The sequence below is a fragment of the Lissotriton helveticus genome, chromosome 1_1 (assembly GCF_964261635.1).
Source record: "Lissotriton helveticus chromosome 1_1, aLisHel1.1, whole genome shotgun sequence".
Classification (NCBI taxonomy): Eukaryota; Metazoa; Chordata; class Amphibia; order Caudata; family Salamandridae; genus Lissotriton; species Lissotriton helveticus.
The window spans coordinates 975508526-975534338 of NC_136057.1; the positions used below are offsets into that span (position 1 = coordinate 975508526).

Genomic DNA, 25813 nt, shown 5'->3' on the forward strand with positions numbered 1-25813 from the left:
TGGGCAGATAGTTCAAGCATGGTATTTAGGCAGTTTGCAGTGTTTTAATTTGAGGTAGTTCATTAGCATCCTGTTCAGTTTAAAAAAACATTGATTTCAAGTCCTGCACCACTGAACTCCAGTTTGATGTGCATGTAACCAACGTAGTAACATTTTATACAATTTGAGGAAAAGGAGTGCAGAGCCAACGCTGAACAGGAAATAGGCAACAGGTGAGCTTTGATTGGAAACGACCATGGAGTTTAAATGTGCAGATGCGAGAGTGAAATTCTGGGTCAGCCTGTGGGGAAAGAGGCAATATAGATCAAGACCGTTCCTTCGTTCCCATGTTATGAAGTCTCTTAACAACATAGGGTGGTGATTGATTGGTACCAGAGGTAAAGTTAAGTAAGGGAAATCGCGTTACACTATTGAAGTTAATCGCAGTTTTAATATACTTCTCAAGCTGTGGTGCTTCAGTGCAGTGGCCAGGACGGAATAGTTTAGTAGTACCACATTAGGCTAATTTCTCATGAATACTGATCTTTCAATAGGTTTACCAAGAAAGAGCTGTTGGCTAATCACTGATAGTTGGTCCATGTGCTCATGGTTATAGGTGTAGGTAACCATTTCTTTGTCCCATTTGAAAAGATTTAGAGTTTACTTGTGAACGTTTGTTGCTATGGCGTGGTTAATGATATAGCTCTGGCCAGGGAAGCTGCACAGCATTTATGGAACATGTTTTTGACTATATGAACCCGACACCGGGTTGCACGTGATCTTGCTGAGCCACAAGCTTTTGTAGTGTTGGTGAAAGTGTTGGAGGTTAGTGGATTTAAAAAGTGTAGCCTCGTAGTTTTCCTGTGTGTGGGGGGGTGTTAATTTGTTTGTCTTGTCTGCGAAGGCTTGGATTTCCCTCCTCGGATATTTATCACAAATGTGACCATGAGAGTTGCACAAGTAAAGTCTCATTCTGGTGCAGTTTATTCTTGGACCTATTTTGTTGGGGTAGTTTGTTGACCATGGCAAAATCTTCTCCAATCTTAGATATGTCACATAGAAGTAGTCAATGACTTGGGCTTCTTGCAGCTTACTTGGGTCTTTATGCCAAGAGGGGGAGACGCTTGGAAGATTTGGGTGCAATTCGGGCCACTATCTCTTCCATCCTTCCATAGTTAATGGGCATCACACGTGTTTGCTACAGAATGGGAAATAACAAGCCACACTCAAAAATACCAGGTGCCTTTGTCTGAAGTTTCTGATTCTGGGCCTTTTTCCAGGGTTATTTTCCTCTTGCTAGTAATTATACGTTTGGTAGTACTGGGTGTGTTCATTTTCGTCCACAGCCCCAGCAATACCCCTCTGCCTCACTTTTACTGAGGGACTGAGTCTAGATAGTTTTAAAGAATTAACTTTTTCCATACGTTCATGATAACGTCCAAAGATTGAATTTCCTTATCCTTCCATTTGAACTGTAAATGCTCATATTCTAATTTATTCTAGAAATGGGCATTTGGCAGGACTGGGGTCAAGTGATCAGGTATTTTGAATTATTTCCAAATTGATAGGCTAATGTTGGAAGCGTATATTCAAACAGTACTTAATCTCTTAACTACTGTCTTTTTGAAGACTTTCTCCACCACCCTTGACCACTGCTCTACCTCCGTGCCTATCTTTTCTCTAGGGTGACTATGCATAATTGCTCCTTTACACTGGACAATTTGTATTTGCCAACAAACCTATAATTTCAAGGTGGGAAAAGTGACATAATGTTGTTTTTTCCTCCTGTAATTCTAGTAATGTGTTGAATCGTTTAAGCTCCCAGCTCCCACAATTGCATCAGGTAAGCAATCTGTGCACAGGATGATAGAAAATAGTAAATATTTGCTCAATCACAAAGTGTGGCCAAGTATGTGAAGATCTTCTCTGGTCTTGTAGTTCAAGTCGCCAACTTGAACATCAAACCACATCAACTCTATCTTGACCTGCTTCCTGTTCAACATACTGTAAAAATTGCTCAGATCTGCTCATTGAACTGAACGGATGATCAAAATTTGCAATACTTTTTCTCTTTGATGTTCCAGAGAGAATGCATATCTATCCATGTTGGCCAAGCTGGAGTGCAGATGGGAAATGCCTGCTGGGAACTGTACTGTTTGGAGCATGGAATCAGTCCTGCTGGAGTTATTGATTCCGACAAAGGGACGGACCAGGGCGATAGCTCGTTTCAGACCTTTTTCAGTGACACCGGCACAGGGAGGCATGTTCCAAGAGCACTCTTCATAGACCTGGAACCAACAGTCATTGGTAATGTATGTTTGAACGCTCAAGTGTTGTCTATTCACATTTGTGGTGTTCTCTTGCATGTAATGAATAACAGATTCCAATCATATAACCCATTTTGAATTATTTTTTTGACATTTGATACTGCTTTGAAGTTGTCCTTTCTGTGTGAGTGAGCTGTACAGATTTTTTTTGCTGATCTTTAGAACGAATGCAATTTCCAAAGCTAACTAGATGGGAGCCAGTGAGCTGCTCTACTGGTGGGCATCAGTGTGTAGTTCTCACCAGTAGCATGATTAGGTAGAAATAAGGTCTTATGGTTCACTCTTATCTGTTTAATGTGTCCATCTTTCCCACCACCTCCCCGCGTGTTGGTCTTAAGTGGTCGTCCTCCCACACTGAGCTGTGCAGCTGTTTCTATATGTTGCAGAGCCTTAAGTGTGATTGTGCACACAATGCCAAACTGGTGGGTGCATAGCTACTGTATGAACGCCTTGTGAGTTGCATGGTCGTTCAGCCCAGGAAGAAGAGGGGTTGTCACCTGCTGGTTGCTCTGATGCGAGTTGGAGAGGTTCTACACCTGCTAGTCTGTAAACAGAGTAGTTCTGTTGGGTCTGAACTAATAGTACAGATCACAAAATTGGAGGGAGGAAGAAGCAGAGGTTCATTCGGCTTCCAAGAGGTACTGGTTATCTATCAGAAAGGGGACAATGAACCATATAAGTCTCAGTACCAGAGTCTCAGAGCTTTTTGTCTCTGAGACCCTCAACCACACGTTCAGACTGTGGTGCACATGAACTCTGCTTAGTGTAGTTTGGTGGATAGCATCATCAAGTCTGGTCACTTGAGTGTCCTGTTCTACAAGTGACATCAAAACCTCCACCAGGAGGGAGTGTCTGGATGTTGACATTGGTAAGTGGATTAAAATGATATCCTATCCTTTAGGTAAATCATTATTGGGGTAAATGATTAGGATAGTGACCAGTCTTAAAAACAAAGCGGTGTTTAGTGGATGAGTCACTGGTCCGTGACACCTAGTGGTTGGGTCGACATGTATTGGCCTGGAACAGCCCATACGGGTCGATGGCAATATATATGGAGGCATAATACTTCAGGGCTTCCCAGATAGTGTTATAAGTGAGTGGAAGCACTCGCCTGTCTTCGTCAGTGAGCACACTTTGCTCCAGACAGAACATGGTTATAGGTACAGTCTTTAGACCTATAATTTAAATATCCATTTCTTTTGCAACATGGTGTGGAAAAATGTAGGACAGGGGGTTCAAACTTGGCTTTAGACTCTGCTGCGCAGTGCTTCTGCATGCATCTCTCCCCAACATTCGGTTGGCTCACTGACTTAAGATGGGCAAGTGCTTCCACTTGCTTATAACCTACTATCCGGGAAGTCCTGAAGTATATGGCCTCCATTTTGAGGCACTACTTTGAGCACATCATTCCAAATATTAGGTAACTCAATAAGGGCTATCCAGTACCTTCCATGCATCCAAGAAAGGTCTCAGCTGCTGAACACTATTCAGACCCTCCAGCTTATCGCGATTTCGCGATTTGCAAAAAAATCGCGAAATCGGCCGATCTCGGGAAATGCCGCGATATTTGGCATAAAGCCCGCGAAATTTGCCGTTTCCGCCCGTCGCCCGTTTCCGCCTTAAAAGAAGGCGCGAGGCACCCATTTTCCCATTCCCCCCCAGGATTCATTTGCGGCGAGAGAAAGGACGGCGGCCGAGTGAAGGGAGAAGACCAGCACCACACCAAGAGGGGGAGAGAGCACACGAAGCGGCAGCGACACGAAGACTCTTCCTCAGAGACCGAGACCGGGGCTCGGAGCAGGAGGAAAGCCGGCCGGCAAACAGAAGACCGGTACGTCCGTCCTATGCTGGTGGGGGCCCGCCGCACACATAGGGGAGAGCGCTGCCCTGGTGGGAGGGGGGCAGTGGAGATGTGGCCGACCGGCCCCCGGCCTGGGCTGCGTGTTTGTGGGAGAGCGCTGGCCGGGTGGGAGGGGGGCAGTGGAGATGTGGCCGACCGGCCCCCGGCCTGGGCTGTAAGCACCTCCTTGATGGAGGGAAGGCAAAGCATAAAATAACACATACAAACCAAAACACTGTCAACACCCACAATACTATGATTCCTTGAGTTTGTAACCAAGTGCACTACTGGAGTGCATGTGTAGGTATCAGGGTTGCGAAGGGATTTTCTTGCCAGGGAAAGCTCGGAGCATTTGCGATTTTCACCCTTTCAATGATTAGCAATTACTTACCGGTTTACCTCTGCCTTCCCCCAAACAAGGTTTTTACTCAAATTGCAAGGTAATTCACAATGCAAAATGAGAATTTTCACTCTCAGCAATCCCTGCCATGCTAGGAAAGATACCAAGAATATTTCTCTGTAATTTTACGTGTGGGAAATTTTGTATGCACCTGGGAAAATGTTTGCGGATTTTTTAAATTTTCGTTTATCTTTATTGGCTGAGCTCTTCTGTGCACACTGCCAGAAGAACACCTTGGCCCGATCACAAAATAGCAAAAAATCCCGATTTGGGGAAAACTCCTTTTTGCGTTGTAAAGGCACTCCAGGGTCCAGGGGAGACACAAATATTGGGAGGAAAGAATGATGCGCTATTTGTGCACCCTGGTATACTCTACAATACCTGCTTGTTTATCCCCATTCCAAACTGTACAGCCCCACATTGTGATGTATGTCATTCCATTATTTGTTGTAACTGTTCTCTATGCAGGGGATGGTGTTGGGGTGGGGGAGTGTATGTGTGTGTTTGCGCGCGCACCCTGCTGCTGCCTGTGCTGTACCGGTTATGCAAGGGATGCTTGCACTGATGCTGCCTGTGCTATATCTGTGCGTGTGCGTGTGTGTGTGTGTGTGTGTGTGTAGAAACAAGTAGAACTTCTGTCTGAGCTTTACATGTTTTATATGTGAGGGAAGCTTGCACTGCTGCGGCCTGTGCTGTACCTGTTCCATGTGTGAGGGAAGCTTGCACTGCTGCTGCTTGTGCTGTACCTGCTGTGTGTGAGGGAAGCTTGCACTGCTCCTCCCTGTGCTGTAACTGCTCTGTGTGTGAGGGAAGCTTGCACTGCTGCTGCCTGTGCTGTACGTGTTCTATGTGTGAGGGAAGCTTGCACTGCTGCTGCCTGTGTTCTATGTGTGAGGGAAGCTTGCACTGCTGCTGCCTGTGCTCTACCTACTCTGTGTGTGAGGGAAGCTTGCACTGCTCCTCCCTGTGCTGTAACTGCTCTGTGTGTGAGGGAAGCTTGCACTGCTGTTCCCTGTGCTGTACCTGTTCTATGTGTGAGGGAAGCTTGCACTGTTGCTGCCTGTGCTGTACCTGTTCTATGTGTGTTGGAAGCTTGCACTGCTGCTGCCTGTGCTGTACCTGCTCTGTGTGTGAGGGAAGCTTGCACTGCTGCTGCCTGTGCTGTACGTGTTCTATGTGTGAGGGAAGCTTGCACTGCTGTTCCCTGTGCTGTACCTGCTCTGTGTGTGAGGGAAGCTTGCACTGCTGCTGCCTGTGCTGTACCTGTTCTATGTGTGAGGGAAGCTTGCACTGCTGTTCCCTGTGCTGTACCTGCTCCCTGGGGGCAGAGCCTTTCTCTGGGGTCAAGAATGTAATAGTGCAGGTTTTCCTCTCTCCAGGATATTATGACTCTTTCATTGCCTTTAAATTGCCACAGAATGCCTGGATAGCTTGATTCCAGTGCCATGGAGAGCACGGAACTCACGTCTGAGCATACCCGTCCCACTCGCTCAGAGACCTGTCTCTGCCTCCAGCATGCCTAGTCTGAAACCTGTGGGGGCCGGGGGGGCCGTACATAGTTTTGTTTAATGCTTTTTGTCACAGGGTTGACCACAGATGAATGCACTATTTTACCTGTGCAGGTTTTATCTGCATTCTCCACCACTTGGAAAGTCTTGTCCTGAATCTTGACCCTTTTTCCTGATTTTTTTACTTGCGCTGTACTTCAGTTTCAAGAGCCATTTGGCCCAGCTGCCGCAGCGCACTGGTAAGTTTGGTGTCCTGGGCACCTGGCGAGTATCCTAACTCTTTACTTGGTTTCTTTTACAGAGCATCACTGGGAAGAATCTGCTGTTGCAAGAGCCAGAATTGGGTCAGCTGCCGCAGCGCACTGGTAAGTTTGGGGTTGTGGGCACCTCTGGGGAATTTCATAATTGTTTGTTTTGGTTCTGGGGAATTGTTGTGTTCTCTGGACTGTACTGCATTTTTGTCCTGAATCCTGACCCTTTGGCATTAATTTTTACTTGCTATTGGGCCAGATGCCGCTGCGCACTGGTACGTTTGGGGTTGTGGGCACCTGGTGAGTTTCCTAACTCTTTACTTGGTTTCTTTTACAGAGCATCACAGGGGAGAATCCGCTGTTGCAAGAGCCAGAATTGGGTCAGCTGCCGCAGCGCACTGGTAAGTTTGGGGTTGTGGGCACCTCTGGGGAATTTCATAATTGTTTGTTTTGGTTTGGGGCAATGGGGAATTTCATATTTGTTTATTTTGGGGCAATTCTTTCACTTTCTTTGCACGTGGCTTTGACATTTTACATTTTCAGGCACTTGGAGCTTTTCAACAATTTGCATGGCTTTTTCCCCCTGCGCTTTTCTCTCTGTCTGTTTGCTCAACACCGTTCGGGGACTGGCATTTACCATTGCAGTTATGGCCCAACACGTTTGTCACTTTACTTGTGCTTCAGGGTTGCATGCATTTCTGATCGTTGAGCATCGGCGCTTTATGAACTTTCCATTCAACAATTGCCTTTCCCCCCTTCCCTATCTTTGTAGGTGAGGTAACTGACAGCGCCACAACAGCGAGATCTTCTGTCTTACAAGGGAGCAACAAGCCACCACAAGAAAAGCAGAATGGATAAGTTTGTGCTGCACCCTGCAAAGGGTGTGAAGCACAGAGCACATCTGCCCACCCAGATAACCGCAGCAGACCGGGCCAGAGACTACAGCACCGTGATGCACGCTGACGGTGGGGTGCTGTTTTGCAGTGTGTGCAATGTGGCGGTGGACCACATCCGGAAACACACTGTGGATATGCATGTGCGGTCCCAAAAACATTTGAAGCGCTGTTCAGATGATCCTGACCTTCAATCGTCTCCAAAACGTGCACGGCAGATGACAGTGAACTCGCTATTCACAAAGAGTACAGCTGCCGGTGCCGCAAACCATGAAATGATAAGTGAGTGGGTTAACGTCTGCACTGCGTTGAACATTCCGCTCAGCAAAACCGACCACCCTGTGTTACGCAAGTTCCTACACGAGCGAGTACGGAATGGTGGAGCGATACCTGGGAGTCATCAGCTGCAAGAACGTTATCTCCCTGAGAGATATAAAAGTGCCAAGAACGAGCTGAAAGAGCTATTGAAAGATCAGAAGATCAGCGTTATCTTTGACGAAACACCAGATGTCGAAGGGCGGTGTGTTTTGAATGTGCTAGTTGCAGTAGTCTCTCCGCAGGGTGCCCGTCAGATCCATATCTACCTGGTGGACACAGTCTTCCTATCCCAGTGCAACCATGGGACTGTTGCGCAAGCTGTTGTAAAGGTGCTCACAGAGTACAGCATAGACTTCCAGAACGTTGTTTCCTTCAACACTGACAACGCGGCATACATGCTCAAGGCATTCAACACAGTGTTGAGGAATCTGTACCCAAACTCCATCCACATCACCTGCTTGGCACACATCATGAATCTTGTTGGAGAGTCATTTAGGAAGCCTTTTGTGGAGCTGAATGCTTTCCTGCTGTACTTCTCCCGCATCTTTTATATGGCTGGCAGCAGAAAGAGAAGGTACCTGCACCATCTTGCAGAGAACCATGGGATGAAGGCACGGGTGGCACCTGACCCTTGCAGTACCCGCTGGAATTCTTGGTTTGCCGCAGTCCAGTACCACTGCAAGCACTTTGAGGCCTATGCTGGGTTTGTGGAGTCAGAGATGCAACTCAGCAAGTCTCCCCCAGATTCCCTTGAAAATCTACAGAAGATTTTTAACACCGACCAAAGGGAGTGCATTAAAGTCCAATTGGACATTGTGGCAGAAAAATGCCAAAGCATTTTAAACCTGATGGAGCTATTCCAGAGTCAGACACCAGTGACCATGAAGGTATACGATTATTTGGAGGACCTCCACATGAACTTAACCAACAATTCAGTCCTCACTGTGGAGTCACTACAGCCGTTTGTACAGACCACTGCAGGGGCAAAATTAAGCCTGGCACAGAAAAAAAAAATTACAGCCCAGCTTAATGAAGCTTTTGAACATTGACTATAAAAGGTGGCCAAATACATGGGGGAGGCCCAGCCAGGCATACAATTCTTGAAACCAGTGCGCCTCTTCAACCCTGCGCGACTCAGCATCCTGCCTAATGAGAAGAGTGCCTATTCAGCAATCCCTGGTTTCAGCGAAGTTCCCGATCAGGAGCTTCGCCTCTACTTTGACAATGTAGGGCCAGAAGCAGTGCAGGCGTCTGTTTCTGGACTTATTGACACCAACCTCTTTTGGCGTGGGCTGGCTGACCGCATTCCAGCTCTTTCCCAACTTGCAGCTGTGTATAAGGACTGCGTCACAAGCTCTGCAGATGCTGAAAGGAGCAACAGTATATACAAAATTATTCTCTCTTCCAGACGACGGTCCCTTTCTGAGCAATCAATCCGGGCATTATTGTTTTTACATTACAACCAGCAGCACAATACTGGTCTTGATTTGGAGTGCTCGGAAGAACTTACCGTACGTGGCCAAGACTAACATGCCTTTTAACTAAAACAAATGGGCTGAATTGTAAATAAACAAAATGTACATAGCTTCATGTTGTCAAATAACTCAAACAGTAAGATATCGGTGTTTGGTGTTGCAAAAACCACAAAATAAAATGCCGCTAAATTTCCATTTTTGTGCTGCTAAATTGTCATTTTTGTGCCGCTAAATTTGCCAATCCATGCCGCTATATCCTGGGGGGGTCTGACTATTGAACGAGACACACTTAACTATTCCTGTACATTATGTGGCTCCTATCTCCACAGAGCGAAGGGTGAGGGGTATAAATAGGATATACACATTAAATACAACCAGCAAGAGCTTGACCCTTCTCCTCACCCCCAACTTGTTGCATCACCGCTTGGCTGGCTTTTATCTGCAAGGGACTTCATTTTTGTATAAAATCATTCTACCAATCGGAACGGTTTAAGCCATAGCAACAAATGGCCTGAAATTGTCCAACAATGATTGAAGAACATGGTCACTGCTGCCTCTGTAGACCTTGGTTGTGTTACCAGATAGTTTGAGTAGTTATCCAGCATTAGGGTATCTTTCATAGATTCACATGCCTGAATCATTCCCCGTCGTCGTGATGGAGTCCCTGGTACATAAATAAAGTAATGTCACAGTAGACATCTAGAGTAATGGGCCAAAGGCCTCAGATTGGTAACCTATCCAGGTCCTTTTGTAATAAGGACCAAACTTTAGAGCAACCAATCACCCCCCCCCCACCCCCCCCCCTCTGGAACCTTCCTGGAAGGAGCTCTAGTCCCTCAGATTTTCTACCGCACGTCGTGCTAAGGTAGTCTCCACTGAGCTCTGCTCAGGGTTTTTTCCTTATCTTTGGATTTCAGGTATTTTTCTCGGATATTTCTCCATCTGAGTGAAGACTTAACTGTCTTCATGTCGGATACTCCTAAGAAAGGACTTGCAAAAAGAAGAGATTGCATGTTTATAACCAGCATAAAGACTGCCTCTACTGTCTTTATCCAGACTATACTCCTAAAGTCTGCAAGGTATGTCGTACCTTTTCTACTAAGAATTTAAAAGATCGTGAGGGAAGGCTTTTAACTTGGCTGCAGAGACTTGAGGACAAAGACTCCTCCTTGTCCTCTGAGGGGAGTGAAACTTCATCGAAATCCTCTTCAGAAACTCCTCAGAAAAGGCCCAGAGATGTTCCTCCAGGTCGTTCTATGCAGCAACCTCAAAAGAAGACGCAGGAGAAGTCTTCAGAGCCTCCAAAGAGTCTTCTCCCCTTCAAGGGTTGAAGAAACCAGCTCCAGACCCTCTAACTCCACCGCCGAGGGTGAAACACACTTTCAAAAAGTCTTCCTCAGCCCAGTTGACGACCAACTCGTTGACAACTAAATCTCCTCAGATTGCCATTGGAGTGACTTTGCCAATGACTACAATTTCAACACTCTCATCGGCATCTCTTTCGTCGACGACGTCTTCGTCGACAGCAGGTACCTCTTTGACGTAGACTATCGAGAAATCCTCGGCGACGACTCGCTCAACGACCACCTAGATGATCCGCACATCGACGAAGAGTGTACAGTCCACCATCCCATCAACTACTAGGTCCCTCGTCGACGGTAGTGTCTGTTATGATCGACGATTCCTCGTCAACGGTAGTGTCTGTTACGATCGATTCAACGTCTATACCGACCACTGCCTCATCGTGTCGACTACACCTACGTCAGGAATGAAAATGACATATTTTCATCACAAAATTACAAAACAGATGCGGTCACCCTCTTACATCACCCAGTAGGGTTCAACCATTACTTCCCTCGTACCTTTTGGATTAGGATGAGGACAGTATGTTTAGGGCAGCAATAAGTCCCTCTAAATTTAATGAATCCGGAAGACTCGGATTATGACGATCAAGACCTGGATGAGCAGGCGTACTATCATGACGACTGTAGGAAGGTGGAATCTTTCTGCATGGTTGCCCCATTTTTTTCCTGGTGTTTTGATGTTTTTTTACTTAGTTGGCTGGGATCCTGCTAATCAGATCCTCAGCCTAATCTGCTTTCCTCTCTAAATGAATTGATTGCTTGTACATTAGGTGCACTCCAGATTGGTTACTGGGTTACCCTTGTGAGTCCCTAGTATTATGCTACCCATAGGAAACCTTCCAAAATTGCACCACAGGTCTGCTACTGCAGCCTGGGTAAGGTGGTGCATGCACCCCTTACTAAGATATGTTACCTATATCTACCTTATATCACTGACCCATATAAACCTATGTCATTCCTATGGCAGGCCTTAACAATCATGAAGGCAGAGTGCTTGGTTTTGTGTGAGAGGGTGCCCATGCATGAGCAGGACCCCTCTGCAGATTTCCGAATCACTTCTCTCTAGCTGTTCTGTGATGCAGCCAGACCATGTACTCTTAAGAGCATTATAACCTCGCGGTTAATGTTAACTTTGGAAAGGCTGCATGGAAACATGTCGTGTTTGGTATCAAACACTTTGGAATCCTACCCCCCCCTGCCAGTCCTAGCGGCGGGGGTAGAATTTCTCCCTTCTAGAGGGAGAGACATGTACACACTGGTCTGACTGGTAATAGTTTTAAAGAGCCCTGGCATCACAAAATGGATGCCACATACACGGGTCTGACCTCCTGCTGATGAACGATACTCCGGCAGGGGAGGCCTGGACAATAGGTTTACTGTCACAGGGAGGTGTAGCCACCTCCCAGACAGACTTTAATGTATTGGGGCCGGGTGGGTGCATTCATAGGATGCTTTTTCAGACAGTGCTGGGGGCACACTTGGGTGTCCCTGTGCATACCCCAGTTCAAACCGGTTGCAGGGGCACTCAGCCCCTGCTCTGGCGTGAAACAGGACAAAGGGGTTTAACCACCCCCACCCTGGGTCCTCCCATAGGTGGGGACCCTAGAGTAAGTCCAACCCCTTAACTTAGTATAAGTATAGGAACCCAGTCCTTAGGACTGAAGATTACCCTGGACGAAACTCTGCAACATACATCCTTGAACTTCGACATTCTATTTCGATTAGAAGACTGAAGAATCTCCCTTGGGGTCAAGGAGTGACTCCCCTGTTTAAACAGGCACCAAAGAAGCATCTTGCCGGTCTACATTTCCAAGGCTCTCGCCAGATCCAGATGGATTTGCGACACAGGACCCAGACTTCCAGACTTCTCCGAGGCAGACACGAGATCCTAGCAAAGCTCAGACCCGCAGCCCTCACGAGTGACGTAGAACCGGGACCCCTGGACACCTTGCACATTTGCTAGTGCATCAACTTCCCGAGCTTTCCCGAAGTTGTGCATTGGGCTACTTGTAGTCCAAGCCCCGAGCATCATTTGCACTGAAGATTGTGGGCCTACACTCCACGAGTATTCCGGGGGCCCGCTTCTAGCATTTCTGCTCGAGGTTTTTTCGCGATCCCCGGTCCGTCGACTGGTGGGTCCACATGAAGGTAACTTCTGTTTCTTGGGCTTTCCTGGTTGCTCTTGACGTGCCCTGACTCTCCTCTAAAGGGTGAGTCCCTCAGACCTTGCTGGTCTGGACCGAAGCCAATCTGTACTTTCTGCGTGGGTTGCTGTTGCCAAAGCTTGTTTGGTCCAATCTGGAAACCGACACCACAACACTACATCCTTTGTGGGACAGCTCAAATCCAGCTCCTGGTTGTCCTCCACTCCTCCTGGTCCTCATGGCTGAAGAGTCCAGCTTCACCTTCTTCACCTGAAATCACCCGACATTGGTTGGCATCTTCTCATCGCCTTCCTGGTCCCTGGCTAGTGACCCAGACTTTGTCCCCTCTGCTTTCAGGTTCAGATCTTCAATCCACCCTTGGATCCCCCGGACGCTTTCAACTTGGTCGCCAGCAGCACTTTGCAGTGGATCAACATTTGAAAACTATGATGAAACCAGACACCAAAAGACACCTATGCACCCGGCTTCCCTGGGTGAGGTAACTCGAGTACTCCAGTGCTCCCGTGTGTATTGACTCTAGAACTGCCTAGTTCTAAAGGGGTTTGCTCCAAGTCCTCTAAGTGTCCTTTATCTGTAATTTTCCAACGCGACTTTCCCCATAGAAGTTAATGGTGATTCACGGATGTGCTTAGACACTGCCCTCGTCCCCTGAGGGTTCCCTGTGTCACTACCTTGGGTGGTTCCTGGTGTCCCCAGCTGTTCTAATGGCTCTAGGCCTTGTATCTCAGTCGTGGTTCTTATACCACTTTTCTTAGTATATGGTTTGTGACTCCCCTAGGGCTAATCATATATTGTGCAAATTTACTGTGTGCTAAATCCGTTTACTGAATGTACTTTTGCCTCTAGCCTCATAAAGAGACTAGAGGGATGTGTTTAGAAAAAATACATATTTTGTATATATACCTGGTGTGGTTCTCCTTTCATTTGGTTATTCATGAGATTATAGACTAGTAAAACAAGCTGCTTTACATTCCTTCAAGACTTAGCGTGAAGGCTGCTCTCCACAGCTACCACTAGGATAGCTTTCTATATAGGTTGTCTTTAAACCTACCATCAATAGGGGTCATTTGGACTGGTGCAAGGTGCCCACTAGAATAGTGACCGCATATGCAAGGCCAACTTCTCACAAAGACAGTCATCGGCAACAGCCACAAATGGTTTGTCTTCCTTCAGCCTTTGTCTCTGACCTGCAATTTATGATCTGACTACAAGAAGAGGCTTCCTACCTCTGCGCCATCTATTGCTCCAGTTTTATCGCCGCCACAGAGCGCAAGTCCCACCTCCGACATCACCTATTACCATTGAGGTGCCGGTGCCACCTCTTCCATCTACGGACGATGACGAACAACAAGGAGAGGGAGATTCAGGATACGTAGTCACACCATGACGAATAGAACGACTATGTTATCCCTCTTCCAGCATCTCCTTTGCTGCCTCAGGCGGACTTGCCTCCTGAAGATATAGGATGTTTCCATATTCTCCAGTATTAGGGTGTCTTTCATAGATTCACATGCCTGAATCATTCCCTGTCGTCGGAGTGGGAGTCCCACGGTATATAAAAAGCAGTAATATGCAATAATATCCTTAGAAAAACATGGTAATAACCAACCAGGAAGTAAAGTAGCCCAAGCTACAAGAGTAAAAACTTCCACACATGACTATCCTAGTCATTTTGTATAGACCAAACTGCAGCCAATCAGGCGACAGCACCCACCAGAATGTTCTCCCCAGAGGCTCAGGCTCTCAGATTTTCTACCGCACGTCGTGTGAAGTCTCCCTGAGCTCTGCTCAGTTTTCTTCAGTTTTCTTAAATTTTTTCCTCATAATATCACAGTTTTGTAATGTCTTCTTACATGAAGTCTACCTTCAGACCCTGCGTCACTTGTGGGGAGCTGAGACCTTTTCCTGTGAACCCTCATGAAGAGTATATGGACCAGCACTCTGCCTGTCTCTGACATGGTAGGAGGAGAAGGGGTTGTTCTTGTGCTTAGACTATACCCCCCTTCTGATGTGGGTGGATTTTTTTTGTTTGTCCTGCACATTAAGGCTTTAAGTGATGCTTCTCTACTTCACCAGCTGAAGTAACATCACAATTAAGGGGTCTCTGGCCTTCCTTGAGTCTGCCTCCCACATCTACACCCACGCGACTTACTCTCAGGCGTCTAGACTCACTCTGCGCACTTTTCTACGTGAAAATGTGCCAGCTTGTTGACGATATGGTCGATGTACTCTCTGACGACAATCTCTGCCGTCACTGGTGCTCTGCAATGACAACGCCTCCAGGCATTCGTTGACGACAGTGAGGACAGTTCCCTCTTGTCGACTGCAGGCTCGTCGACCACTGGGAGTTTCATTGATGGTAAATTTCTTTGACAGGTGGGCTCGTCGACAGGTGGGCTCGTCGACAGGTGGGCTCGATCAACATTCAGCTTAGACGCCAGTTGGCTTCGTTGACAGATAACCCTGTCAACTGTTGGATTCGTCGACGGTTGAGCCCGTTGACGGATGACCCTGTCAACTGTTGACTTTTATGCACAGTGCTTTTGTAGACTATTTATTTCGTCGACTGCAGCTTTCCGCTACATCCACATGATGGCGTGATGGCTTTTTACTTCCGCCATTATTCTTCTTGGGCAGCACATAGCCGTATGAGCATGTTTTTTCTTCAGATCAGAATTATGTATTTCTGACAGCAAGTCTGTCACGGCCTGTACCATGGCGGGATTACGTCTTCTCCTACAACTGGAGTTCTATTGCATTCACCTCTGGTGAATATTGGAGGTTTTCCCCTCCTTATGAAGAGAGCGGCGAATCGTTTTCCCCTTTCCCCTCGTCCTGGGGAAGCCATAGAAACAAGTTCGTTCAGTTCCTATCAGACTTTATTTAGCAAGAAGGTGTTAAACTCATGCAGAGGCCAAACTCTGTGACGGCGGTTTTTTTCCACGCCTCGACAAATGTGAAGCTCCCCACTATTCACCTGCTTTTCTAGTCTCTCAGCCTACCCGGACTCAGTCATTACTCAGGCTGCACAGCGATTATCTTGCAAGCCAGTTAGGCAGGTATGCCGCCAGATGTGCTCTGACATGTTGGCGCTAGTAGAACTTATTCCAGAATCCTCCAAGCCTCACGCTTTGAAGATCCTGCAAGAGAGAGAGAGAGAGACACATAGGAAAGTACCAACAGGTCCTACATAGAAAATCATCGTTCAGCCGAGGCAACTCTTCTAAGAAACAATGGATTACCTTGACCCCACCTTTATTCCCTCCAAAAACGTCGGGGGTCTAAGATCTCACTTTTATTCCAATTGGTCAAAGGTGACAGAGGACCGTTGGGTTTTTAAACGTCGTGCCCAAGGGTACACTCTAGAATTTGTCAAATTTCTCTTTCTACACCTCCAAAGGGACCTCCACCTTCTCATCTACGGGAGTCGTTTGCACAAGTGTCTATAGGGATACAAACCGGGACCGTCGGAGTGGTTCTGAATCTCCAACAGTGTTAGGGTTTACTCTCAGTTCCTCATCAACAAGCAAATCAGGAAAGTAGCGCATGATTTTAGATCTTTGTGCAAACTTTACAAATGTTTTACCTCCAAGTCCTAAAGTTCTTATGCCAGAACGACTTTATAACTACACTCAACCTCCAGGATATCTATTTTCATGTGCCAATCCTTCCTAAGCACAGGAAGTGGCCACGCTTTACAATAGGTACAAAACATTTTCAATTAGTCCTACCTTTTGCACTTGGGTCCGCTTCACGTGTCTTTACGTCGATCCTGGCATCAGTGGCAGCCTATCTACGTCTGCAAGGCATACAAATTCATCATTACTGAGACAACTGTATAATAAGGGCTCGCTCTTATTTACAAGCAGTCCAGCACACCCAGACTCGTCAGTCACTGTTTCAAAACCTGGTTTTCAATAAATCATGACAAGTCCCAACTAGTACTAGCTCCAATATGAACGTTTCTCGGAGCATCAATCCATACAAACCTAGCAAAGGTGTTTGTCTCTCACGAACGACGGGCCTGCAGCTCCCACTTGGTGGTTCTTCTTTGTACAAAAAAGTCAGTTTCAGTAGATCCTCAGTCATTCCTGGTCTCGGCCTCCACCTGCATCCCGTTGGTTCCCAACTACAGATTACACATGAGAAAATTGCTAGAGGAGCTAGACAAGCAGTGGTTGCAGGTCTCCAGTTCATTCGAAGATCTCATTCAAATCACTCCTCGGATGCAAGAGGCCTTTTTGTTTGGTGGGTCCAAGAAAGAAATTTGTAGGAGGGGTGTGCGTTTCCTTCAAGAAGCGCCACATTACACAATCACCACACACTCATCCCTCGAGGGTTGGGGAGCATATCTTCAAGGACTGAAGGTCAGCGGGAAATGGAACCCTCAACAAAAGGCTTGGCACATCAATCTGCTAGAGCTAAGTGCCATCTTCTTAGCCCTCAAATCCTTTTGTGCAATCATTCAAGGGGCCTGTGATGGTGGGTGGTCGGCTGGCCGGAAAAGCAGGCAAGGAGGCCGGATATAACGTGCAATTGTGAGGTTTATTGATGTGCAAAGAGTCCTGCGCAACAGAGTTCAAAGGGGGGGGGGGGGGGGAGTCCGAAGGGGAATTAGTGTTCTGAGAAGCTGGGGTGGTTCTTGGGATGTAGATCCGGGTCTTGGGTGTAGGGCCGGGTCTTCAGGATGTAGATCCGGGTCTTGGGTGTAGGGCCGGGTCTTCAGGATGTAGATCCGGGTCTTGGGTCGGGGAGTCCACCGGAGGGCAATGAGAGAAAAACAGGAAAAGGAGCCGTTAGTCCCACTGAATCGGACTCTAAGCGTCTCCACCAACACCGGGTCGTGAGGAGTGGAAGGGTATTGTGAGGGAAGGAGGGTATGGGGTTTCAGGATACGGTTACAAAGGCTAAGGACTGTGGAGGAGACGTGTTGGAAGGGGGGGGGCATCCACTCCAAGGGGGCATGGTCTGTATACAAGAGAAATTCACGGCCTTCCAGGTAATAGCGTAGACTTTCAATGGCCCACTTAATGGCAAGAGCCTCCTTCTCCACCACGGCATAGTTCTTCTCTCGTGGAAAAAGTTTCCTGCTGAGGTAGAGTATTGGCTTTTCCTCTCCCTGTCTGTCCGTCTGGGATAATACTGCTCCCAGACCCTGGTCGGAAGCGTCCGTTTGGAGGAGAAACGGCTGGGTATAGTCCGGGCTCACCAATACCGGACCGGACGTAAGGGCGTTCTTTAAGTCCGTGAAGGCCTGTTGCAGTGGGGGAGTGGGGTCTCTGAGGGCGGCCTCTGTTTTGGTGGTCTTCTTGAGGAGATCAGTAAGGGAGGCTGCTCTTTGGGAGAAGTTGGGTACGAACCGTCTATAGTAACCCAAGAATCCCAAAAAGGCTCTAAGGTCTTTCCGGGGAAAGGGAATAGACTGAATTGCGTCGATCTTGTTCCTCTGGGGTCTTATCAGGCCTTCGCCTAAGAGATAGCCTAGATATTTCACCGTTTGTGCGGCCAGGGTGGTCTTGGCGGGGTTAATGGTGAATCCGAAAGACCCTAGAGAGGTGACAACTTTCTGTAGGTGTTCCAAGTGTTGGGGCCAGCTGTTACTGTAGATGATAATGTCGTCCAAGTAGGCGCCCGCGTATTGGGAATGTGGCGTTAGGACGTGATTCATGGCTCGTTGAAACGTGGCGGGTGCTCTGTGTAATCCGAACGGTAGTACTAGGAACTGGAACAGCCCATCAGGGGTGGCGAAGGCGGTCTTTTTTCGATCTGCCGGTCGGAGGGGTATTTGCCAATACCCTTTGCAGAGGTCCAATGTGGAGATGTATTTCGCCTTCCCGATCCTCTCCACCATTTCGTCGACGCGGGGTAGCGGGTAGGTATCGAAGGTAGAGATTTTGTTGATCTCACGAAAGTAGATACAAAATCTGACCGACCCGTCAGGCTTCGGCACCAAGACGATAGGCGAGTTCCAGTCGCTTACTGACGGTTCAATGATACCCATTTTCAGCATCTGTTCCGTTTCCTTCCGTATCACCTCCCTACGGGCATCGGGTGCTCGGTAGGGTCGCTGACGAACAGTCTTTCCTGGTTCGGTTTGAATGACGTGTTCAGTGACAGTGGTCCTTCCGGGTGAAGAGGAGAACACCTGTCGTAGAGGGTATAGAACGTTTTAGATTTCTTGTCTTTGGGTACTGGTCAGGTCTGTGTCAAGGCAGGGGTCAAAGGAGAGAGAGAGAGAGAGAGAGACGAGGCAGAACCGGACATGACGAGGCCCTTCCCACTTTTTGAGAAGGTTTACGTGGTAAATCTGTGTCGTACCTCGAGTGGGATCCAATTCTAGTTCGTACGTGACTGGGGTCACCTGCTGCAGGATGGTATACAGCCCTTGCCATTGACCCAACAGCTTCTGGTCCGAAGATGGCATCATCAGGAGAACCTGATCGCCTACAAGGAACTCCCGGAGTTTCGTGCCCTTGTCGTATTGTCCTTTCTGCGCGAGTTGTGCGTTCTCCAGATTTTGTCGCACGATATCGCGTATTACCGACAGATGGGTTTTCAAGTTCTCGACGTATTCAGGAAGGGGACGGGTCCGATCTGGTTCCGCTTCCCAGGCCTCTTGAGCCATGTCCAACAAGGTGCGGGGGTGGGCGTCCGTACAAGAGCTCAAAAGGGGAATATCCTGTGCTACTTTGCGGTTTGCATCGGATGGCGAACAAGGCAAGCGGTAACATCTCCCATCTTCGAGCTTCAAGCCCCAACAACTTTTTCAACGTCTGCTTAAGGGTGGCATTGTACCTCTCGACTAAGCCGTCGGTTTGAGGGTGGTAAGCCGAGGTTCGGATTTGTTTAATGCCCAGCTGGGCGCAGACCTGTTTCATTAATGCAGAGACGAATGGAGTGCCCTGGTCTGTCAGGATTTCTCGTGGAAACCCTACCCTGGAAAATACAGACAGGAGTGCTTTAGCGATGTTATGTGTAGTAGGTTGACGCAGGGGTAGGGCTTCGGGAAAGCGCGTGGCATAGTCCACTATCACTAGTGCGTAACGGCAGCCGCTTTTCGACGGTAACAGAGGTCCGATTATGTCCATCCCTACGCGGCTGAAGGGGACGTCTATCACAGGGAGAGGGCGTAGTGGTACTCAGGGGGGTCGGTATCTACTGTTTTTCTGACAGACTGGACACTCTCGACAGAACGTTTTGATGTGCTGGTGGACGCCAGGCCAATAAAACTTCTCCAGAACCGATTGGCTGGTCTTCTCATCACCGAAATGGCCCCCCAGGAGGTGACTATGGGCCAGGTAGAGAACATTATCCTGGAAGGGTCCGGGGACCAGGAGTTGGGGATGTTGCCGGGCCCCTCCCTTACGGTACAATAACCCTTTTGTGTTTAAAAAAAAATAGGGACCTACTTGAAGGGGGTCCTCGCTCTCCAGGGCTCTGCCCCACGCCTCCTGCAGCTGGGGTTCCTCCTGTTGTGCCACCCTGAATTCCCTGTCCGTCTGCCAGGGGTGTTCTTCAGTAGTGGTGAGGTGGACCTCGGTGTAGTCCCTTTTTTCCTCCTTTTCTGGGACCGGGATTTGTGCACCTTGGATGCAAGAACAGGTGGGGTTTGTCCGTGTGGATACGGTGCTTTTCCCCACCACCAGGAAAGGGAATCGGTGGGGTCTTGGAGAAGCCGGGGTAGGCCGGAATAGTCTCTTCCGAGGATGGCTTGTTCGGGAAGAGCGGGAATAAGACCCACTTTGAGAGTGGAACCGGGATCCTTTGGGTGTTGTACATGTACCCGGGATCCTTTGGGTGTTGTACATGTACCCGGGTGGTGGGATAGCTCTTGGTGTCCCCGTGTACGCACTGTATGGCAACCATGCCCGAAGGGGTTTCCATTGCAGTGGTCACGTCTTGTGGTCTGAGTACGCTCTGACGGCACCCAGTGTCGGCTAGGGCGAGGACCTTCTGTCCGTTGATGGTCACTGGACATCGAAACGGGGCCGGTGCTGGGTCTGGTGGAGCACAAACGTAGTTATGCACTAAGCCGACTTCCATGGGCTCGTCCTTCTGTGGACAGTGACGTGCTATATGGCCAAATCCCCCGCAACTGTAGCACTGGGATCCTGGATTGGTTGGCCTAACCAGGAGCGGGGTTGGTACAAAGGGGGGCAGGTCATGGCGTCGTGGCAACGAGGGCCGTTGAGGGCGAGTGCCAGTAGGGACGTGGGGTTTACACGGGTGTTCATCCTTGTGCCGCTGTGGTTCCTGGGCTCGGCTGTAGGCACTCGCGATTTCGACGGCGGTCTCTAGGGCGAGTCGGGTGCTGTCTTACCCACCGCTGGGTCCCAGGGTGTAGGGAGGCCAGGAACTGCTCGAGTTATAGCTTCTCGAGAATATCTTCCTTGGTCGAGGTCTCAGGTCTAAGCCATCGGTTGGTTAAGTCTTTCACACGGAAAGATGGGGCTCTAGGTGTTTCCTGGGGTCCTTCCCTGATCTGCCTTAGTTTGACCCTGTAACGTTCGTCATCTATGCCGAGACGTTCCAGGATACACTTCTTAATGTCTGGGTAAGGTGTGTTGCCCTGAATGTTTGCCTGTTGGTAAGCCGCCTGGAGATCGCCTGTCAACAAGGGTCCCAGGTATTGACCCCAGCGGTCGTTCGGCCATGCTGCGGCCTGGGCCAACCTCTTGAAATTCGTAAAAAAGTAATCTGGGTCTTCCCCCGGTACATACTTTTGTAGAACAACTGAGGGGAGGGAGGTCATCGGTCTTTGTTGACCCAGAACGTCGGTGAGTTTGCCCATTGCTTGCTCATGTGAATCCCCTTGCCCCTTTAGGACGTCGTGTAGTTGGCCACGGTCATCTTCAGCGGTCTTCAGGAACTGCTCCATAAGCTTCCCTAGTTGTTCTTGGGACTCTGCCTTCTTCTTCACCGCGGCCTCCATGCTTCCAGGCAATCCCACTTCTGACACCAAATGTGATGGTGGGTGGTCGGCTGGCCGGAAAAGCAGGCAAGGAGGCCGCATATAACGTGCAATTGTGAGGTTTATTGATGTGCAAAGAGTCCTGCGCAACAGAGTTCAAAGGGGGGGGGGGGGGGAATCCGAAGGGGAATTAGTGTTCTGAGAAGCTGGGGTGATTCTTGGGATGTAGATCCGGGTCTTGGGTGTAGGGCCGGGTCTTCAGGATGTAGATCTGGGTCTTGGGTGTAGGGCCGGGTCTTCAGGATGTAGATCCGCGTCTTGGGTCGGGGAGTCCACCGGAGGGCAATGAGAGAAAACCAGGAAAAGGAGCCGTTAGTCCCACTGAATCGGACTCTAAGCGTCTCCACCAACACCGGGTCGTGAGGAGTGGAAGGGTATTGTGAGGGAAGGAGGGTATGGGGTTTCAGGATACGGTTACAAAGGCTAAGGACTGTGGAGGAGACGTGTTGGAAGGGGGGGGTCGATTAGTACACAAGGGCTATTTACATACAAGGTGCTATACAGGTATATACAGTGACCTGACAGGGTTAGAGTGCCTAAGTTGTGCTACTACTAGAAGAAAACACTACTCTAATTATTTACAAGCACCTAAGGTGCAACAGAGAAGCGAGGGGTTACTCACGGGCTCCGCCGCAACTCTCCAGGTGAGTTGCGGCCGCTCTTCAGCTTCCACCCGGGGGACTCCACCAGTCCTCGCACCACTCGTCTTCTTCTCCACAGTATTCTCCGCTCGATTCCTCCTCTCCGGTCACAAGCTCCTGCCACGATCTTCCGACGCCTTCAGTCTCTCTGCTTCCGTCTTTTCTTTCTCCGTCCGGCGTCGGGGAGTCTGGACTTCCGGGGTCAGAGGGTTGCACTTCCGGTTCCTGATTGGTCCCTGCAATACAGAGAGGGGAGGAGTTCTGGGTGTCAGGGACGCCGTGATGGTCGGATCCGATGTACAAGGTGAGAGCTTTAACGGGGGCATCTCTGATGGTGTACGGGACGGGGTCCTGGGGGTCGTCTCCCGAGGGGCCATTTCACAGGGCCATAGTATTGGTTCGCACAGACAATACTTCAAGTATGCATTACTTAAACAAACCGGGGGGAACGAGGTCGGTTCTTCTATCTCCGGAAGCCCATGAGATATGGGCTTGGGCGATACGACACAGGATCAATCTCTTGGCTGTTCATGTGCCGTGAGTTGCAAATGTGCTGGCGGACACCCTCAGCAGGTCAACAGTGTCCAACCACTAATAGGAACTGCATCCGCCAACGGCGGATCGAATCTTCAGCAGTAGGGTCATCCCGATCTGGACCTCTTTGCGACAAAAAAGAACAGTAAATGCCGGTTTCTTTGCAAGGTGGCATCCACACAGGGACTCGCAGGGGAAGGCGTTTTCGATAAACTGGTCTCAAATATATGCTTACGCCTTTCCTCCGATACCGTTGGTTCCGAGAGTTCTCCGTAAGATCAAGAAAGAGCCGTGTCGCTTGATTCTCATTGCCCCCAGGTGGCCTCGCCAATACTGGTTCACCAAACTTCTCCTCTCAGAGTGCGATCCAATACAGTTTCGACCAATACCGAATCTCCTCTCCATTCAGAATGGTCAAATTTGCCATCCGGCTTCTCTAAAATTAGCAGCTTGGCGCCTGAGCACCTTAAATTAGCTCATCTGAATATCTCGGCGGATTGTAAGGAGGTACTGGCTTACGCGAGAGCACCTACTAAAATAAAGACCTACAGACTTTAATGGAAAAGAATCTGCATTTGGTGTTAATCTGCTGGGGTTCACCCATTTCATGCAACGCAGGACCAGATATTACTTTTTTTTCTTGCACTTGGCAAGATCAGGCTTATCTCATGCAACGTTGAAGGTCTTTTTGGCAGCCATTTCAAGGTAACGTCAGGATGGGTCCACCTCTTTATTCTCCAAAAATACAACAGTTCTTTAAGGGACTATTCAGAATGTTTCCTCCTGTACGTCGTCCGCTTCCCATCATGGCATTTTAATGTAGTATTAGCGCAGCTCATGCGCCACCCATTTTAGCCAATTCTGAGGATGTATTTCAAATTCCTTACATGGAACGTTTCTCTCTTGCTAGCATTAACTTCATCAAGAAGAGTCTGTGATGTTCAAGCTTTCAGTCAATTCACCTTTCTTGCAATTCGCGTCCAATTCTGTGGTGCTATGTACAAACCCAAGGTTTATGTCTAAGGTGACTTCGGATTTTCACCCGAACGAACCAGTCATCTTAAATACGTTTTTTCCTAATCCGCAATCCCCTGCGGAGAGGGCATTACATACCCTTGACATCAGAAAATGTTTAAAATTCTATTTGCAAAGGACCTCTGCCATTCGCAAATCCAATCAACTGTTTATTGCCTATGGAAAGATATGGCAAGGACAAGCAGTGTCTAAACAAACCATAGCTAGATGGATTTCTGCAGCAATTTACTTTTGCCATCTTCAAGCTGGAAGACCTTTACAGACCATTCCAAGAGCTCACTCTGCAAAAGCTGTTTCTTCCTGGACTGCTCTTTTCGCTGGAGTTCCTCGTCCGCAAATCTGCAGAGCAGCGACTTGGTCCAGCAGACATACTTTCACCAGGCATTATTGTTTGGATGCTGCCAGCGAGGCCGATATCAGTGGGTCAAGCGGTTCTAATCAATCTTTTCAGATAAGATGAGCCTCTGTTTTCCCTCCTCCTCTGTACTGCTGTCTAGACGCTTATTCCATGCCTAATTTTGGGTGCATTCTCATGTGATTGCAAGTTTTTTCATGCATATATGAATGTTGGCATTTTATTATGTGAATGTATATACTTGCTATGTACAAACGTATGTTACAAATAGCGTCTTCCAAGCATTATTTCGGTACTGCTATCTACTCTGATTCAGGCATGTGAATCTATGAAATACACCCTAATACTGGAGAAGAACAATAGTTACTAACCTGTAATCTGTGGTTCTCCAGTATTGGTGTCTTTCATAGATTCACATGCAACCCGCCCACCTCCCCTCTGAGGCTCTTCAGGCTAGGATGTTTTTAGCTTCACTCCTGTGCGAGAAAATCTGAGAGCCTGAGCCTCTGGGGAGAACATTCTGGTGGGTGCTGTCGCCTGATTACTGCAGTTTGGTCTATACAAAATGACTAGGATAGTCATGAGTGTGGAAGTTTTTACTCTTGTAGCTTGGGCTACTTTACTTCCTGGTTGGTTATTACCAAGTTTTTCTAAGCATATTATTGCATATTACTGCTTTTTATATACTGTGGGACTCCCACTCCGACGACGGAGAATGATTCAGGCATGTGAATCTATGAAAGACACCAATACTGGAGAACCACAGATTACAGGGAAGTAACTATTGTTCATCTCCTGGAGAGAGCAGCACAACTGTTCGAATTACCAATGCCTTCTCACCAACTAGACTTTCCGTTACGATTTCAAGGAACCCTTCAAAAAATCTGGTAGGTCTATGCCTATCCTAGACTATATTTGGGATCAAGGCATCAAGATAATGCAAAATCGTTCTACAGTTACCCCAGTCCTGCCAAGATTGGACAAGAAATACAGGGCTCCAGACGATGCTCCAGCCTGCCTCGTTGGGCATCCACAGCCTGATTCAGTGATTACTTGTGCAGCTCAACGCAGATCAAAAAACCCTTCTGCCCCACTTTCAGCACCCCCGGATAAAGAGGGCAGACGCCTGTCCACGCTAACAGTACGAGCGTCTAACTCATTAGCGCTATTGGGGCGCTACAGGCAAATGTGTTCAGATATTGCACCATACTTGGAGTCCTTGCCGCAAGAATCTAAAGATGAAGCAAGAAAGTTGCTTCTGGAAGACGAAAGGTCGGCTTTTGAAATTATAGACTGTGCTATGGACATCGCATCCACTGGTTTCCGCCAACGGGCTGGAGCAGCAATCCTGCGGTGCCAAGGGTGGCTTAAGGCAATTACATTCCTGCCTGAAATTCAAACCAAAATCCTTGATATGCCTTATTATGGACAACTCTTTTTTGGTACCCATATTGATGAGGCCCTCCAAGGTATCAAAGATACGGATACGGCCAGAGCCCTGGCTACCCTTCAATATAAAAGCACCCCTTTTCGTGGCTCATGGGGTAGAGGGTAGTATTCTAATAGAGGAGGCTACCAACAATATAGGTCTTCATATTCCTCCTCTAACCAGCAATACAGACCGCAGTTTCTGCAGAGACAACAAGCGCAGACTTCGTGCAACAAGTCTTCTTTTTGCAGAAGAGCCAGACGGCAGAAGGATTCAGCGCAACGTCAATGACTTCTCTCTACCGCCAGTATCCGGTTCTTTTCCACCT

The 25813-nt window shown here is 48.3% G+C and overlaps 1 protein-coding gene across 2 annotated transcripts in view; it reads left to right on the top strand.

The window, feature by feature from the left end:
* LOC144819518 (tubulin alpha-1C chain-like) overlaps positions 1 to 25813 on the top strand; it is a 146041-nt gene that overhangs the window by 50464 nt on the left and 69764 nt on the right. For both annotated transcript variants that reach the window (XM_078677371.1, XM_078677377.1), the window contains exon 2: positions 2064 to 2286. In XM_078677371.1, the coding sequence (XP_078533497.1) occupies positions 2064 to 2286 (223 nt within the window). The remainder of the gene's footprint in view (positions 1 to 2063; positions 2287 to 25813) is intronic.